This window comes from Rhopalosiphum padi, chromosome 2 (assembly GCF_020882245.1).
Source record: "Rhopalosiphum padi isolate XX-2018 chromosome 2, ASM2088224v1, whole genome shotgun sequence".
NCBI lineage: Eukaryota > Metazoa > Arthropoda > Insecta > Hemiptera > Aphididae > Rhopalosiphum > Rhopalosiphum padi.
The window spans coordinates 70,828,039-70,845,685 of NC_083598.1; the positions used below are offsets into that span (position 1 = coordinate 70,828,039).

At 25.8% G+C, this 17,647-nt stretch overlaps 2 protein-coding genes across 2 annotated transcripts; one reads left to right on the forward strand and one right to left on the reverse strand.

The window, feature by feature from the left end:
• Nucleotides 1-1,368: 1,368 nt before the first annotated feature.
• Nucleotides 1,369-5,327, reverse strand: LOC132922282 (leukotriene A-4 hydrolase). The gene is made up of 13 exons (XM_060985716.1): nt 5,045-5,327; nt 3,989-4,104; nt 3,793-3,926; nt 3,607-3,718; nt 3,479-3,547; nt 3,171-3,392; nt 2,969-3,109; nt 2,699-2,905; nt 2,481-2,622; nt 2,245-2,416; nt 1,934-2,164; nt 1,729-1,833; nt 1,369-1,636 (listed from the first exon to the last, which is right to left on the reverse strand). Exons 1-13 carry the CDS (start codon nt 5,097-5,099, stop codon nt 1,513-1,515), a joined length of 1,830 nt encoding a protein of 609 aa, XP_060841699.1. The 5' UTR covers nt 5,100-5,327; the 3' UTR covers nt 1,369-1,512.
• A 1,266-nt stretch (nt 5,328-6,593) lies between these two features.
• LOC132920129 (transient receptor potential cation channel trpm) lies at nt 6,594-16,550 on the forward strand. The gene is made up of 25 exons (XM_060982237.1): nt 6,594-6,753; nt 6,930-6,971; nt 7,107-7,215; nt 7,818-7,900; nt 7,987-8,161; nt 8,245-8,458; nt 8,531-8,824; nt 8,895-9,051; nt 9,147-9,294; nt 9,356-9,539; nt 9,613-9,743; nt 10,456-10,583; nt 10,648-10,831; nt 11,685-11,874; nt 11,940-12,151; nt 12,213-12,398; nt 12,456-12,677; nt 12,766-12,923; nt 12,989-13,179; nt 13,248-13,429; nt 13,501-13,686; nt 14,185-14,541; nt 14,600-15,231; nt 15,693-15,921; nt 15,983-16,550. The coding sequence occupies exons 3-25, from the start codon at nt 7,186-7,188 to the stop codon at nt 16,106-16,108; spliced, it is 4,599 nt and encodes a 1,532-aa protein (XP_060838220.1). The 5' UTR covers nt 6,594-6,753; nt 6,930-6,971; nt 7,107-7,185; the 3' UTR covers nt 16,109-16,550.
• Nucleotides 16,551-17,647: the final 1,097 nt, after the last annotated feature.

Below are 17,647 nucleotides of genomic sequence, written 5' to 3' on the forward strand. Positions count from 1 at the left end.
ACCTTAATAGGCATTAATATGTTCAGAATTCATGAATTCGGTTAAACGTCTACATAAAAGTATAATTTCATGAAATCAACAAACACAATTTGCAAATTTTGTGGCTATTAGCGAAATTGGCAATTTCTCTGCTGAATCAATGGTTACAAAATTCATATATTTGGCATTAAATTTATAAAACAGTATATAGCTGTTTATATTTAATCAGTTACTTGTTATTTCATAAATGATAAAATATATTTTATTATAATATGATTATGAATAAAGCTAATAAATAAATCATTTATTTCATGAACAAAATAATTTAATCCCCTTGTATTACAGTTAAAAATTATAGTTTAAATTTTTATTTAATTTAATTATCATGGTAAGGTTTATGTTCCTATTTTATAGCTTATTATATTATACAATTACAAGGATTGGTATTATTATTAAGGATTGGAATTATACATTATTAAACACCAAAATTCTAAATGACTACTTATATAGTTATTTGTCCAAGTATTACATTATATCACAAAACAATCTATAACTTTATGAAAGCAAACAATACACAAGTATGTTGATACTCTTTACATACAAGTAATTAGCTGCTATAACAACTAATTACAATATCATTCTAAATTAGTTCGGCATAAAAAATATAATTACTAGTAATTCAAATGTATTTTTCTTTGTAACTTTCACAGTATTACTCATTAATCATTATACTGTTATAGAGATGATAAATTTGTAAACTGACAAAGACTAATATTATTTCTATATAGTCACTGGCTATTGATGACAATTTATTTGTTCTACTTTTATAAAACTGACTATTTATCTAATTAGTCGCATCATGTATGCTCTTTATATTATGTGTTCAAGGAGACCATATGATCTATTATGGTTATTCCAACAATCTTAGGGTCGAATGTTGTTTTTTGATAATGATATTATCATTACTACGTCCATATTTGCAATATATTCTGTTGCAACTTGCATTGTTCTTCACATTGATTATGATTTTATTATTGGTTTAGTTATAAATTGTGAATATATAGGGTGTTTAAGATATCGGTATGAATTAAAAACTGCAATAATTGCATAAATCAATCTGCAGCATCACATGTGGACATATGCCAGGGGGTTATTTTTCATACATAAATGGGAGATGTTTTTTGAGCTACGTGTGAAAATTTTTTTCATTTTTAATAACATTTTAAATTTGCAACTTTTATGGCAATTTTAAATTTGTATTGATTCTGAAACATTCTTTACAATTAAAGATTACTACATTTTTTTATTTTGAAAAGCAGGCAAGTAATTATCAGACTAAAAATCATAATATTTTATTGATATTTAAAATATTAAAAATATGCTATTCCATTAAATATTTAAAAATTAGATTTTATTAGTTTTTTTTATGCATAAAACATGTTAGTTATCATATTTTGATAAAAATAATATGATAATAATTCAATACATCAATAATAAAAAAAAATGTTTGAACACAATTATTATTGATATTAATTAACAATTTCTTAAATGTAGATCTTTAGCTACAGTATGACGGCAAACATACATCATACGCATTTTATTATTTTCAAAATTGTCTATTGTTTTTACCCGTATTTCTTCCCAAGAGTAAAGGTCCCTGAAAAAAATATAATGATAGGAAGGTAAGAAAAAAATATTAACATATTTTCTTAAACTAATAACATCAAAATATAATTTTAAAATAGTCACCTATATAAAGGACGAACATATTTCATTCTTCCAGTGGTGTTGATAAATTTAAAAATGAGTTCCAATTGTTCAATCCACTTGTATTTTACACATGTTCTGAGCCACCTGATAAAAAAATATACATGGGTATTATTATGAATTTCTACTTAATTTTTATTCATAAATCTACAATTATTGCACTAAATATTTTTAGTTTAGTTCTTACCTAAATACAATTTCACGGTTACCATTACTGTTATAATCATAAGCCTCTTGCATTGCTTTTACTTTTACCAAAGTAAAATTATTCGATTTCAAAACCAATGCTAAAAATTGTATGATTTGTGCTGTTTGAAATTTATCCAAATCAGACTTCTTAAAATTGTCACCAGTACCATCCCATTGTTCCCAACGGATTAACAAAGAGATGCATGCATCTTGTTCACTTGTATCATACCTTTAAAATTATTTAATAATATAAATATTTCACTTTTATTTACATATTTTCCTAAGTCATTTGACTAAATAGATACTTACAGAGGTATTATTGGAGGCATGCCACAAGTATACAGCCACAAATCCCAATCAATTTTTGAGATAGCACTGTCCTCCCGGAAATAATATAGCAAATATGATTTAAAATCTTCTGTACCAACAGACTTATACTTGAATTTATCAATATAGGATTTGAAAAATATTTGAAATTTAGCTGTAAAATATTTATTTTAGAAATGAGAAACCCATGTAGTTAATTCTGAATTAAACGGCCTTACCAGCTCCTAATAGCTTTTCTAAATAGAACAAGAATGTGTGACCTTTTTCATAAGGACAAGTGGAAAATGCGTCGTCTGGGTCAATACCACTTAAATCAACTACTAACTTGGTTAATGGATTTTGTGCGCCTAAATTATCAACCTACAATAATACTTATTTTTATTATTATTATGATTTTTAAGTAAAAGTAGTTATAGAAATAATAGTAAATATTAACAGATTGTTTGAGATCTTCAAGACCACCAAGTGCAGCAAATTCCCTTGAACTCTCGCCATTCAATAGTCCGTGTATTCTACGTTCCACATAAACTGTAAATCCTTCATTCATCCAAAAATGTTCAAAATTACGATTTGTTACCAAGTTGCCAGTCCAACTATGTGCTATTTCATGAGCCACAACATTTACGAGACTCCTATCTCCAGCCTATATCAGTAAACAATAAATATATTAAATGGTTATAGTTATCTTTGATATTACCTAACTTACCAGTAGTGTGGGAGTGACAAAGGTCAAACACGGATTTTCCATACCACCAAAAGGAAATGAAGGAGGCATAACAAGTAAATCATAAATTTTCCAAACATAAGGACCACATACATTTTCAGCGGTTTTCAATAGATCAGGTGTCTAAAAATATAATCAAATTATACAGTTAACAAATATTCAAATGTTAATTAATATATTATACTTGTTCAAATTCATATGCAGCTTTATCAATTTCTTCAGGTTCAGACCAAACTTTTGATATAGGACTTAATGTTTTACTGACTAGATTACCAATAGCTAGGGCTATTAAATATGATTGCACAGGAACAGTTTGTTCAAATGAAAATGTTCGTGTATCTCCATTGTCAATTATTTCTAACGGGACTGCACTCATTAATACTGTTAATGGTTTAGGAGCTGTAATCTGTAAATTATCCATAATTAAACCATCAATATATATAATTAAATACAAATTTTAGAAAATTGTAAAATTGTTGATAATAAACATACTTTTGCCGAGTATGTGGATTTTGTAGATGGAGTATCTTGACAAGGTAACATGGATCGAGCATGGGCAGGCTAAACAATATGTATAATTTAATTGAAATGAATCTATTATTACAAGAAATATAACATACCTGACATTGGCTAAACAAATATGGATGAGATTTGCCCAAAGTTTGCTCAGGCGTAAGCCACTGTAAGGCCGAGGCAGTTTTAGATGTTTCATAAGTAATTCGTATAATGCTCCTAAAGTTTAAGAATTCAAAAATCAAAAACAATGTTATTTAAAATTGTATTATAATATAACTATAATTTCTTACTCTTTTGTAGATGGTATTTTTATTTCAAGTTTGGAACCAAATACTTCTAAGCGATCACCTATACTGTAATCTAGCAATGTTCCATCATCTTTGTTCGTAATACTTATCACATTCAAATCAATGTTGTCCAAAATCTAGAATTTAAATGATTTGGGTGAATTATTTTTGTATCATAAATTAATTATTTTTACCATACAATATGATCACAGCTCTCATCAATTTTAGTTATGCTTAAATCAACAAATCCTTTAAGTTTTTCATTTTCAAAATCAGCAGCAAGTTCTATATCAATATGAGTTACGGCAACTTTTTCTAAAAAAGTATAACATAATTATATTTTACTTTTAAATGCTTGAAGTATAAATAATACAAATATAGATTTAATAATTAGTTAATTATTTAATTTGGAATACTGGTTATGAAAGCTATAATTATTTTTATGGTTTTATTTCTTTATATTTTAGATATTCTAGAACTATAAGTTTTTCATAAATTATAATTAAAAAATCATCTGTAGATTAGAAGTTTTTAATTAAACTAATAAAATAATTGATAAATAATAAATGAGTATTTAATGCTAATATTAGTATTAACATTTTAGATAAATAATTAATATAAGTATTCCAAAGTATTTAAGTAAGAAGCATTAACATTAAATTAGAATTTAAAAACCAACATATCATCTAAATAATTCTAGTAATTATAATTTAAAGTGTTGTAAGTTAAAATAATGAAATAAAATAAGCACATTACTTTATTTAGATACTAAATCAAAATGCAATAATATTATTTAATATTGTGGTATATTTTCTTTATTATCTGTTTGTACTGTACTGTTTGTAGTCTTACTCGCAAAAGTTCAACTATAAAGTATGAAAATGTATAGCTTAATTAAAGTTAATACTAACATTAAAATATGTTTTAAAGTGCCCAACCATAATAGTAATATAATAGATATTTAAATATAATTATTTTTTATTATCACAATTAAGTAATTATAAAAGAAAATTCTTCAAAAAACATTTTTTTAAACACAAAACATTTATTAAAAATAAAACTTAAAATTTTTAAGGTAATATATTTTTATTATTGCTAAATAATTAAATTTCTAAATAAATTATTCAACTGTGAAAAATTAATACAATTTCATGTACTCTCAAATATTAGGTATTAACTATTAAACAATCATGAATTTAAAGTATAATTTTGTTTTATTGGTGTTGATTATGGTATATTTTTTTAGATTACTCACCAGGTAAAGAATAAGATCCTGGGTCGTTAGGACTTAGCCGTTTTTCCGATGACATATTTATACTCTTTATAATATCACTATTAAAAAATAAAAATTATTCTAATATATTAGAATATATAATTGATTTAAACTAGAATTTTAATTTAAAGTATGTAATTATCGTAAAGAGTAAAGACTAAATCTGATCTGTCGTAGTTTTGTAGTCGTCAGTCGAATTTTGAAATTTCAACACAACAATACTAATACATCATTCAGTTGACACTCGACTGGACTATAATTATATTATACCACAAAATGACAAAATGTATTTGCTTATCAGTAAATCTGAGTATCAGACCATTACCACACCACCTAATACCACAACAACCTGTTGCGATAACCCTTTATCATTTGTTGGTATTTTGTAGATATCATGAACTAAGATAATAAATTAGTATATATTAGTTCATGGTAGATATTTATAATTTATATTTATTACAGAATATCTGTGGTATTTATATTTTGTGCGAAGAATACAGGCTATAATAAATATAATATTACTTATTTGTGAACTTAAAACAGTTTCTAACATCGCAATTTGCCAATTAAAATTAAATGTATTATAGTTATATTTTTTATTTTTATAATATTATGTATTATTACATTATGTTGTAATGAATGTAATGTTGTATCAGGCATAAGCTGTAACCACTGAACTGTAACTGTATATAGTTCAGTAATCAGTAGTACAGTGGCTGTATCCCCAAATGTTTAAAACATCAAAACAGTATTTATATATACATAATACATCTGTAGCGGTTTGTAGCTTTATGTTCATTGGTTAATTACTCAATAGCCAATATACTTATGTTGGTCCGTAACATCGTTATTGTGATATGTAACATTCTCTAAGACTTAATATCTGCACTGTCACACAACAAAAACACCATGTATTTTTAATTTGTATTTATTCTATGCGAAAACTTTAAACAAAACTACACTGTAGTCTTGTAAATTATGACAAATTCATCTCTACAAACATATTATGGTTGTAGATGGACAATTTTAAATGCTCACATATCAACTTGATTCAAAATTAAAATAACGAAAAAAAATATACACGAGAACCTAAGATATTATACCTTTAATTTTAAAAATATTTAAAATAAAAATTGAATAATTCTGAACGTTAAACGCGATTTAAGAGTTTATGACATGATGTTTTAATATTGGCATGTTACGATCTGAAGATCTGATGATAAATGTTTTGCGTTTGAAAGACACTTGTGATTATGACGCATAGAAATATCTATTATTTTATTCTATGATATGACGTATTCGTCATGGGTAAATACTATATTATATTTTAGGCATTTAGCCAGTTCTCACAATTATAATGGTATTACACTAAAATATTATGCTAAATTGCTAAATTCGAATTTCAAAGTAAAAACATTTTCCATGGTAACTATACTTAATAAATATTTCTGTTGTGTTTATTAGCGCTATCTACGAATCAATTACTGTACTAAATGTACAGGTTTCAATTTCGGTCGTCGACTATCTATCATCTATGTATCATGTATGCTCAATGTTCAATGGTCAAATCTAAATCAAATGGTATTGACAATGGGTTAAAAATTGGGCTTAGAATTTAAATTGTTTTTTCTAAATTTCTTAAAAATATTCAAGTCAATTATTTCCGAAACTTCCAAAATGTAAATGTAAAGGTGAGTAACTAATTAGTTTCAATATTGTGTTGCTTTATTGAATGTAACATTATTTTTTATAATTTACCTGTCGTCGCCTCGTCGGTTTGACATTTGGTCTAACACTATAAACTATGCAATACTATTGTTTAATGTGTGGTAATTAGCCATTAATTTGTAAAATTTATGTTTTACAGTGTTCAGTGTTTTAGCCATCCAAAGGACCAGATTTAAATTTGGTATGTTGTGTTAAAATGTGTTCAACGTATTTAAATTATATAATAATTAACCATTGGTCACACAATTTTATAAGTTTTACTATAAAAAGGGAAATAATGACCTTTATCATTGTATTTAAACTTCTTCCTTTTCAGATTCATTGGCTGACAATGGTAGTAACGTTAAATTCTGCATGTTATAATCTTAACAAACAAAAAGCAACTAAGAGTCAGTATGATTTCAAAAATAAACAAATCCAAAAAAGTGTGTATATTTTCATTATTTATATATTTTTATTACATATATATAGAAATTATTAAAAATTATAAAAGGTACCTACTATTGTCAAATATTCCCACATTTTTTATTTTAGTTAGCATATAGCACATTTTATGTAATATATTATATCACATTTATTTGCATTTACAACTTATCTTATCTTTTATATTATACTCAAGTATATTTTAATTAGTCTTGTTTTAAAGTAATAATATTATTTATTTTAGTTACATAATTGTGATTAATCAATACCTATTTAGTTTTCTAATTACATATTGTAATGAATTTATTAATTTTTATTAATTTTACTAATTACTATATTTTAATTTAATTTAAATTAGATTATAATTAGTCAATTAATTATTAGTATCTAATTATTTACCTACATACTAAAAATATTTCTCTTTAGAAAAATGTATAACAAACAATTATTTGAATTGTTACAATTGATTCCCCAACAATATTTTATTTTTAGTTTTGTAAAATGACTAAATAAATTCTTTTTATTAGTTTATTTTTTAAATAAATAATTGCTTGTCAGCTTGAGTAAAATACCTTGGTAACTAATTACAATTTTTATTTTTTAGAGGCAAGCTCGGAGTTGGGTAGAAGCATTATTTCAAAAAAGAGATTGTGTAACTTTTATTCCATCCACTGCCGATAAGACTAGGTAATTTTTTCAATAATTCAATAATTAGTATATAATAATTATTATTATTTATTTCTAATAATTTTAAATTAAAACATTAATTATAGATGCAGTTGTGGGCTTTCATTAACATTCCACTGTGGTGGAGGAAGTGGCTCTGTTCAATTAGATCCTGATAATCCAAATGAAGTCTGGTCCTCGTTAAGACACACCGTAGTTTCAGCAACAGATGCCTATGGAACAATTGAGTTTCAAGGTGGCCCCCATCCTACCAAAGCACAGGTAAACTATATTAACATAATAATTAATAACATATTGATGATATACTAATGAGGACTAATGAGGGTTAAGAAATTGTTTTACAGTATGTTAGATTGTCACATGACACTAGACCAGAAACAATACTGCACTTATTTAATCGAGAATGGGGTTTAGAACTACCAAAATTATTAATAACTATTCAAGGAGGAAAAGCCAATTTCGAAATACAGCCCAAATTGAAGAAGGTATTACGTAAAGGATTATTGAAAGCAGCTAAAACAACTGGTGCATGGGTATTTACTGGAGGAACAAACACTGGTAATTTTATAACATTTTTCTTTTACATAATACATGTAGAATTTTATTATATAAAAATAATTTTATATTTAGGTGTTACTCGTCAAGTGGGAGATGCACTTTTACTTGATTCACAACGTCCAGGTAGAGTTGTGTCTATAGGCATAGCACCATGGGGTATTATTGAAAACAACCATGAACTTATTGGTCATAATAAAGATGTTCCCTACCATTCTATATCATCACCTAGATCTAAATTAGCTGTGTTGAATAATAGACATACATATTTCCTTTTGGTTGATGATGGCACATCAGGACGTTATGGGGCAGAAATTGAATTACGCAAAAAATTGGAAAAATACATTTCAATTCAAAAGCTGCATCCAAGTAGTTTTATAATATAAAAATAACTTTTAAACAATATTTCAAGATGATTATTTTTATTTAATTTTTACAGGTGCACATTATAGTACTCCCGTAGTTTGTCTTGTGATTGAAGGAGGTACTCATACAATTAGAGCAGTGTTAGAGTATGTTACAGATACTCCTCCAGTACCAGTGGTTATATGTGATGGTTCAGGCAGAGCAGCTGATCTATTAGCTTTCACACACAGGTAAACACTTATCATAGCTTGAAATTATCTATTTGCTTTTTAAGTATTAGTAATTAGATAAAAATGAAAAAGGTGGCCTATACCTTTTGAATCAGATATGCAGTGGATAGTGGCGGACAAACTGTTTTAGAAAATATGAAAGAATATCTATTAAATACCATACAATGTACATTTGAAGTTGGACAAGACAAAGCTGAACGTTTATATGAAGAACTCATAGAGTGTACAAGGCATAAAAATATGGTACTTATAAAATTGTATTTTATTCTTAGTTTGAAGCTTATTTTGATTCTTGGAAATATAGATCACTGTTTTTCGAATGAGTGATGGTCAAGAAAAGTCACAGGAATTAGATCAAACTATATTAACTGCATTATTTAAAAGTCAACATTTATCTCCTTCAGAGCAGTTGAGTTTGGCATTGACTTGGAATCGTGTTGACATAGCTAGATCTGAAATATTTGTTTATGGACAAGAATGGCCAGAAGGTAAGTCGTAAAATATTTAATATTTGATTTATTTTAGAATTGCATAGTAAATGTGCATGTTATTTTTTTATAGGTGCTTTAGAAGAATCTATGATGCAAGCTTTAGAACATGACCGGATTGATTTTGTAAAACTGTTGTTAGAAAATGGTGTTAGTATGAAGAAATTTTTATCTATTTCTAGGCTGGAGGAGTTATACAATACTGTAAGTAACATTTTACATAATATTACACAAATTTATTTAAAATATATTTTTTCCCAGAAAATTTAATTTCTGTTTCTTAATACTTTATTTGTAATTTAAATTTGAAATTCTTTGTTTAATTAGATACATATATAGTATATACATATAACTACTAAGAATGTTGACTTAACATAGTAAAAATAGTTTTAAGGTTTTTAAATAGTATCATACAAGATTAATTGTTATTTCTGTTGTCCTATGCTAAATGATAAATAGTAAAATAGTAAAGTACAGTTGACCATTCTGTATAGAAAATAAAAAGTTGTATTAATTCAATGACTATAGTATATGCATCAAAAGTAATTTGTTATACACCAGTAGTTAACCAATTTAAAGTAATTTGTATGCACAAAATAAATTATCAATGTCAAATTAAGTACATTACCTCAATTATAGTTATTTGGTATTTTAATTTATAACGGTTGTGTCACATCTATTGAATATTTAAATACTGAAAAATGTGTTAAATTAATGTTACTTTAAATTATCTATTTTAGTATTTAATTTATTTAATCCTAAAATAATTTAGCATGATGATGAACTAGATAATGTAGAAATAAAATAAATATAATCAAATTTTTATGAATTAGGAAAATTTGAGTTACATATTATCAATAAATATCAATGCACATTTAAATTTTTACGTATTCATATTTAATTTGATTTTTTTCAGAAACAAGGACCAACAAATACATTAGGATATATATTACGGGATGTTCGACCTCATATCCCTCAAGGTTATATGTATACATTGCATGACATTGGATTAGTAATTAATAAATTAATGGGTGGTGCATACAGGTAGAATTGAAATGTTATTATTTTCATTGTTTTATTTATTTTTTGATTTACGTTCTTTAAATAGAGCTCAATATACCAGACGTAAATTTCGTGCAATGTATGCCCAAACACGCCGTTTGAACAATACACATAGAAATAGTGCTTCATTTACACGTTACTATGGAAACAATTTAACATTGGGCGTTTTAGCCGATTCTGAACATTCTGAAGAGGAATCTCTTTTTGAATATCCATTTAATGAGTTATTAGTACGTAATTAATTGTTTACTTGTTATATTATTATAAATGTCATTACAATCTTATTTCTTAACCAAGTTATAAGAGAATTTAATGTATAATTTGATGTTTTTTTTTCTAAAAAAACATATTAATTAGTCTAAATAAATAATTTAAAATTTTGGTTAGCTAACAGCATTGAGTTTAGATGGTATTGATAAATAATTTGTTTAAATTTTTACATTTTAAAATTTTAAAAATTATTTTATAATAATTAATAACATATGGTTTGGTTTTTTTTATTTTAGTAGAAGACACAATCCATATAAGACTTGTTTAAATTATGAGGGACAAATTATTTAAGTAAACAGTTGAAGTAAAGAGTATTCAAATAATATATTTGAACTTAGGTTTATTAATTACTAATTTATCAAAGGGATAAAATGTTCTCTAATTCTGGTGTAACCTATATTAGTTATTTGTTTATATGAATTTGTATTAGTGTTTTATCTGAAAAAAATGATGAAGTCATTTCTGTAAAAATATACATAAACATTTTAAAATTGGACTACTTGTTAATCTATATAATATATTTCAATAATTCTCAAATTTGTATTATTTCCATACAATTGTTTGTACTAAGATTAATAGTTTTAAAAATATGACTACAATTTATCCAGTTATTTAAGTTAAAATTGAATTGTTTTTAAGAATTGTGCATCAAATGTTAAATCTCATCATTTATTTTTTCAGTAAATTTCTACTGCTCTAAAATATTTTTTTGATTTGATGATAATTATTGTTTTAAACTTTCAAATTACATATTCTACATAGTTTATTTACAGTATAATTGTATAAAGTTGGCTTGGTTTTTCATTTTTTTAGATTTGGACTGTGTTGACTAAGCGTCAAGAAATGGCATTATTAATGTGGCAACATGGAGAAGAAGCATTAGTTAAATCACTTGCTGCCTGTAAACTTTATAAAGCCATGGCACATGAAGCAGCAGAAGATGATTTAGAGACAGAAATATATGATGAATTACGAAATTATGCTAAAGTATTTGAAGATATCTGTATGTATCAACATTTATAAATTAAATTAAATTAAATTATAAATAATGATAAAATATGATTTTAGCACTAGAGTTATTGGATTATTGCTATCGTCAAGATGATGACCAAGCCCAACAAATGCTTACAGTTGAGCTGCAAAATTGGAGTGGTCAAACTTGTCTTAGCTTAGCCGTGGCTGCAAATCATAGAGCTTTGCTTGCTCACCCTTGTAGCCAAATTATACTTGCTGATTTGTGGATGGGAGGTCTAAGAACAAGGAAAAATACCAACATCAGGGTATTAACAATATTAATGCTAAATTATAGATACATTATTCTTAAAAAGTGTTTGATTATAGATTTTATTAGGATTGCTGTTTCCACCATATATATCAAGGCTAGAATTTAAATCTCGAAAAGAATTGCAGTCAATGCCTCAAACTGAAGAAGAACATTTATATGGTTTGGAATTAGAAGAAGAAAATGAAAGTGTGGAAGGAGGTGTAAATCGGTCACACTTAAATCTTGTGGAGACAAATTTAGATGTATGAATTAAAATGTAATTTTATTATAATATTTATTAATATATGACACAATTTAAGGGTGTATCATCAGTCAAAGATAATGAAACAGCTGAAAATGGTACCATGTTGCCAAGTGCTTCAATAGGAGGTACAATTAAAAATTCTGATTTTGAACATAAATGTGTAACTCCATCATACGAATATAGTGCTTTTGATTTAAAGAGACAGCGACCATTGCCTTTGCGGCATAAGATCATAGAATTTTACACTGCACCAATAACTAAATTTTTAGCGAATTCTGTTAGTATTTCAAAAATATTGAATTATAATGATTTTAGTATGCTGTTAATTAAGTAATAAGATAAACAAATGTACTTTGATTTTACAGGCGGCATATTTTGTCTTTTTAGTTCTTTTCACATATGTGGTGCTTGTCCGTATGGAAGAAAATCCATCTTGGCAAGAATTTTATGTAATTGCTTATATATGCACGTTTGGTTGTGAAAAAATTAGAGAAATTGTTTCTTCTGAACCTACCAGCATTAGGTAATATTTAAAATAAATTGTATATTTTAATGTCTACTAGATCTTAATTTAATAATTTTTTTTAGTGATAAATTTTCTGTTTGGGCATGGAATATGTGGAATCCGTGTGATGCTGCAGCAATTATTTTTTTCTTAACCGGTCTTTGTTTAAGGTTACAACCATCATCACAAGCTATTGGAAGAGTTATGTTCTGTACAGATATTATTTATTGGTATTTGCGAATTCTGAATATACTTGGTGTTAATAAATATCTTGGTTAGTAATTATCAAATAGTTTAAAAATTCTTATATTATTTATACATGAATATTTCTTCATACATTAGGACCACTTGTTACAATGATGGGTAAAATGATCAAAAATATGCTGTACTTTGTAGTACTTTTACTAGTAGTGCTTATGAGCTTTGGAGTAAGCAGGCGATCAATTTTGTATCCTGATTCTGATCCTGAATGGATTTTAATCCGAGAAATATTTTTGCAACCATATTTTATGTTATATGGAGAAGTATTTATAAACAATTTATTTAATAAAAATGTATATGAATGTTTTTTAATTTATAATATATTATTATTTAGGTGTATGCTGATCAAATATATCCAGGATGTGACGAATCATCTGGCATGCCAAATTGCCAAACTGGGAGATGGGTCACACCATTAGTAATGGCCATGTACTTATTAGTTGCCAATATTTTACTTATTAATCTCTTGATTGCGGTTTTCAACAACATTTTTAATGATATTAATGCTATATCTCATCAGGTAATTGTTAATCAATAATAAGCAGTGATGTACTGAACAATGTTCAAATCTAAGATAAACTACCATTTTTACTACCCTTGCACCAATGACTTTTAATCTATATTTTTTTACTTAATAGTAATCTAATCTCACTATTATTACTAAAAACTTTTTATTATGCTAAATCTATTAACCAGCAATCACTCATTTTGGTTTTGGGGCAATTGCCTCAAAAATGCCTACTTCACAATTCCATTAATATATGAATAAGTATAGCGGAAATCAGTTGACAATTATTACAAATTCCAAAGGCCAGCAAGTTTATCTTTATATAATAAATAACTTGTTGTAAATGGAAATAAAGAAATTACTGAGAAAAAATTTTTATCGGTACTAAAAAACTATTCCTAAACTAATGACATGGTATATTTGAAAGTTTCCATACTATTGACAATACTATATATTATTTTGATGATTAGAATTTGATGTATAATATTAGATACAACACTTTTTTTTTAGGTATGGATGTTCCAGAGATTTACAGTGGTTATGGAGTATGAACAAAAGCCATCGCTTCCACCGCCTTTAATTTTTTTTTGTCATGTTTTCCTATTAGCAAAGTATCTTTGTCGCAAAATTCAAGGCATTCAAGAAACTTATGACAATGGTTTAAAGTTATTTTTGGGTAATGAAGAATTAGAACAGCTATATGATTTTGAAGAAGAATGTGTTGAAGGATATTTTCGTGAGAAGGATTACAAATTACAAATGTCTATGGAAGAAAGAATTAAGATGTCTTTAGAAAAAACTGAAAATATTCAACAGAAGGTAGATGATATTAACCAGAAGGAAAACTTACAAAACTCATCAGTACAAGTATGATATATTTTTTAATTATAATTTATTAATTAATTTACAATTGGATTAATTTTAGGCTTTAGAATTTCGACTTCACAAGATAGAAGACTTAATGGACCAAACATTGTCCACTTTAGGTGTAATACATAGATTCATGGCAACACAAAATGGTGACCAAGATAGTGGTAGTAGCAGTGACAATGCTCAAAAAAGAAGTAATTCTTATGAACCAGAATTTGATTCTGATCCAAAAATTCTTCCTATCACTGGTAGAACGAGATGTATTAGTGAACGATCAGACTTATTATCAGATATTTCAGATGCTTTACCATCTGCATATCGTAGAAAAAAAAAGTATTCATTTCATGAGAAACGTCCACCAAATTTTTCTGATAGTAACTTTTTACTGTCTCAATTTGATGGTGTTCCATCATTTAATGATAAAGGAGGTATAGAACTATACAATTATGAAAATCGTCGGATGTCAGTTAATTCAGCAAGAACAGTAGATAGGAAATTTGATACTGAAAGTACATTATCACCAGATTTTAACTGTAAAGAAGTGGAGGATATTGATTGTGGTGATGTTGATTGCAAATGTGATAGTGGTGATCATGCTATTGCTAGATCAAGTGTAGATCGTACAATCTGGGTAGAACCACTCATCAAAGTGTTTCCTCCAACACCTAGCAGACAAGTTTACTCTAGGTACATTTTATTAACAATTTAATAATTTATTTATATTTAATACAGTTGCTTTTAAGTTATATTACACTAATATTTAAAATTAAAACTTGGTTTAAACTTAAAAAAATAGTATTGAAATCATCATAAAATTAATATTGTTTGATGATAACATTTTATGTATAATTTTAAAATAATAAATAAAGAATATTTTGCAACTCTTCAATAAAACCTTTTGCAATTTAAGTCATAATCAAGCTTTACCATTCTTTATTAGCATAAGAGTAATTAAATAATTAATACTTTTTAAAATTTTAATTAATATATAAAAAATAAAAAGTTAATCTTATTCATTAATTAGTACTTTTATACCTTTATACTATAAGAACAGTTATTTTTTAATATATAATAAATTTGAATTGATTCTTACAATAAGATGAACTAGAAACTCCAAATGGCTTTATTAGTTTTTTTTTTTTTTGTAGCTTACTATCTCCACACTGTGACCATTCACCTAATAGAGGGAATACACCAGTACCACGTACTAGGCATGCGTCTGAGATGTCAAACCCAGAAATTGCTAGATACCTGGAAAAAGAACATCTTAGAGATGCAGAGGAAAATGATTATCATCTGATGGAAGGCTTGATAAAACAACATAAACCAAAAACTTCAAATACAATTGACATACCTATCAATGCTCATAACGATCATGTGAGTAATATTTTGTATGATGTTGGTATGCTAATAATAATAACTTGATACATTAATTTAGATGATCCGTCGACGCACATGTACAGATATAGATCCAAGTGATCTGCTTTCCAACACTCCAAATTTGACAGAAAGCTCAACATCCTATAATCCGCTCAACAGCATGTCTTCCAAAAATTACGATTAAACCAAATATTATTTTTAAATCAAATAGTGAGTAGAAAATTTTATTTTATTTTTTTTTAATTATACTATTATCAATTATATTAATTTGGGCTCTGATTAAAATCCATTAGTGTACTTAAATTGGGCAATTCTATTGTATTATTATTATTATTATTTTTTTTTTTTTTATAAATTTTTCTTCAATAAAATTGAAAAATTGTATACAAATAGTTATAGTTACCTACTTATTCCGCATTGGTTTTTTTTTTTTTTTAATAGTTTAAAACATTTAAACAATATTTTAATTTAGTTGTATATGTTTTTCTATGCACAGACAATTTTAGAACAGTGAAATATTTTTTTTTATATTTAAATGTAGGCTATTTTACCTAAACAATTTTAGTTTATTAAAATATATTGTTTCATGATCACGATCAATAATATATATTGTTGTTTTTCTTTTATTAATTTGTTATTTATTTTTGTTGGATTAGTTTGAAGTTTAATTAATCTTATTGATTATTGATTTAAGAAAAAATGATTTAATTTCATTCATAAATATGTAGATATGTTCCAATTCTCCATTAACACCTTTATAATATTTACTATTGTTACCTTTTATAATAGGTTAATTTAATTATTACCGAAAAAATTGCATTTATGTATTATTAAAAATTAATTATTAATGTTTACTTTAAAGTCTATACCGTCTTACTGTAGAATGGTGTTACCTACTACTGAACTACTAAGTTTATAGTATAAATATCGTTTATAACTTAACAAGCAAATTTTTTTTTTAATTAAAATCATAAAATCATCAATTATGAGGAGCCTTATATTATATTTTTAGGATTTTAGCAATTTTTGTAAAAACTTAAAAAAAAGTAAAATTTCAATCATTTACAGTTAATTGTTTTTTAAATAGATTTTATTAAAAACTGGTTTTGCATAAAAATTTACATTTGATTTTGATTTTTTTTCTCCAATTATTTTGATAAGTAGCCGGATTTTTAATGTTTACTTCTCAAAAGTACCAATCATTATTCTACTAGAAAAGATATTGAAGTAGTTTAACTATTTTTTCTTATATAAACCATGTACACAATATACAAAATAAAAAACACATCATTTAAAAGAAAAACTAGAATCTCAACACAAAATTGTTTTTTTTTATTGTGTTGTATCTTGTAATTAAATGATAAATTGATAACCAACAACCGTATAAAGTTAAAATATTACAACATTTTTAAAATAGAATTTTCTTTACATAGATAGGTAGTATAATTTTCAAAATGTTTTGATTCTTTTTAAGCTATTTATAAACATTTTCTATTCTCGGTCAAAAAACTTAAAAAATTACGCGAGATTCTTTTTTAGTGGTACTTTGTAGGTATTTAAAAATATGGCACGATTTAATTTATAATAATTTAAGTTTAAAATGTTGATCAAATTTGCCAAAATTACGCAGGGCTTAAATTACAAGTATAAATATCGTTTTACTTTTTACTTTACGTTTTTTTTTTTAAACGTTATAAAATAGTACCCAATGTTTAACGTTATT

Bases quoted from the DNA above. Each gene is read 5' to 3' on its own strand.
- LOC132920129 (XM_060982237.1), top strand. From the start codon at position 7,186: ATGATTTCAAAAATAAACAAATCCAAAAAA. The intron at 12,678-12,765 runs GTTAGTATTTCA...TTGATTTTACAG, and splicing joins CTAAATTTTTAGCGAATTCT to GCGGCATATTTTGTCTTTTT. The intron at 15,232-15,692 runs GTACATTTTATT...TTTTTTTTGTAG, and splicing joins AGCAGACAAGTTTACTCTAG to CTTACTATCTCCACACTGTG.
- LOC132922282 (XM_060985716.1), bottom strand. From the start codon at position 5,099: ATGTCATCGGAAAAACGGCTAAGTCCTAACGACCCAGGATCTTATTCT. The intron at 3,719-3,792 runs GTAAGAAATTAT...CTTAAACTTTAG, and splicing joins AAAATACCATCTACAAAAGA to GAGCATTATACGAATTACTT. The intron at 2,417-2,480 runs GTAAGGCCGTTT...AATATTTTACAG, and splicing joins AGAAAAGCTATTAGGAGCTG to CTAAATTTCAAATATTTTTC.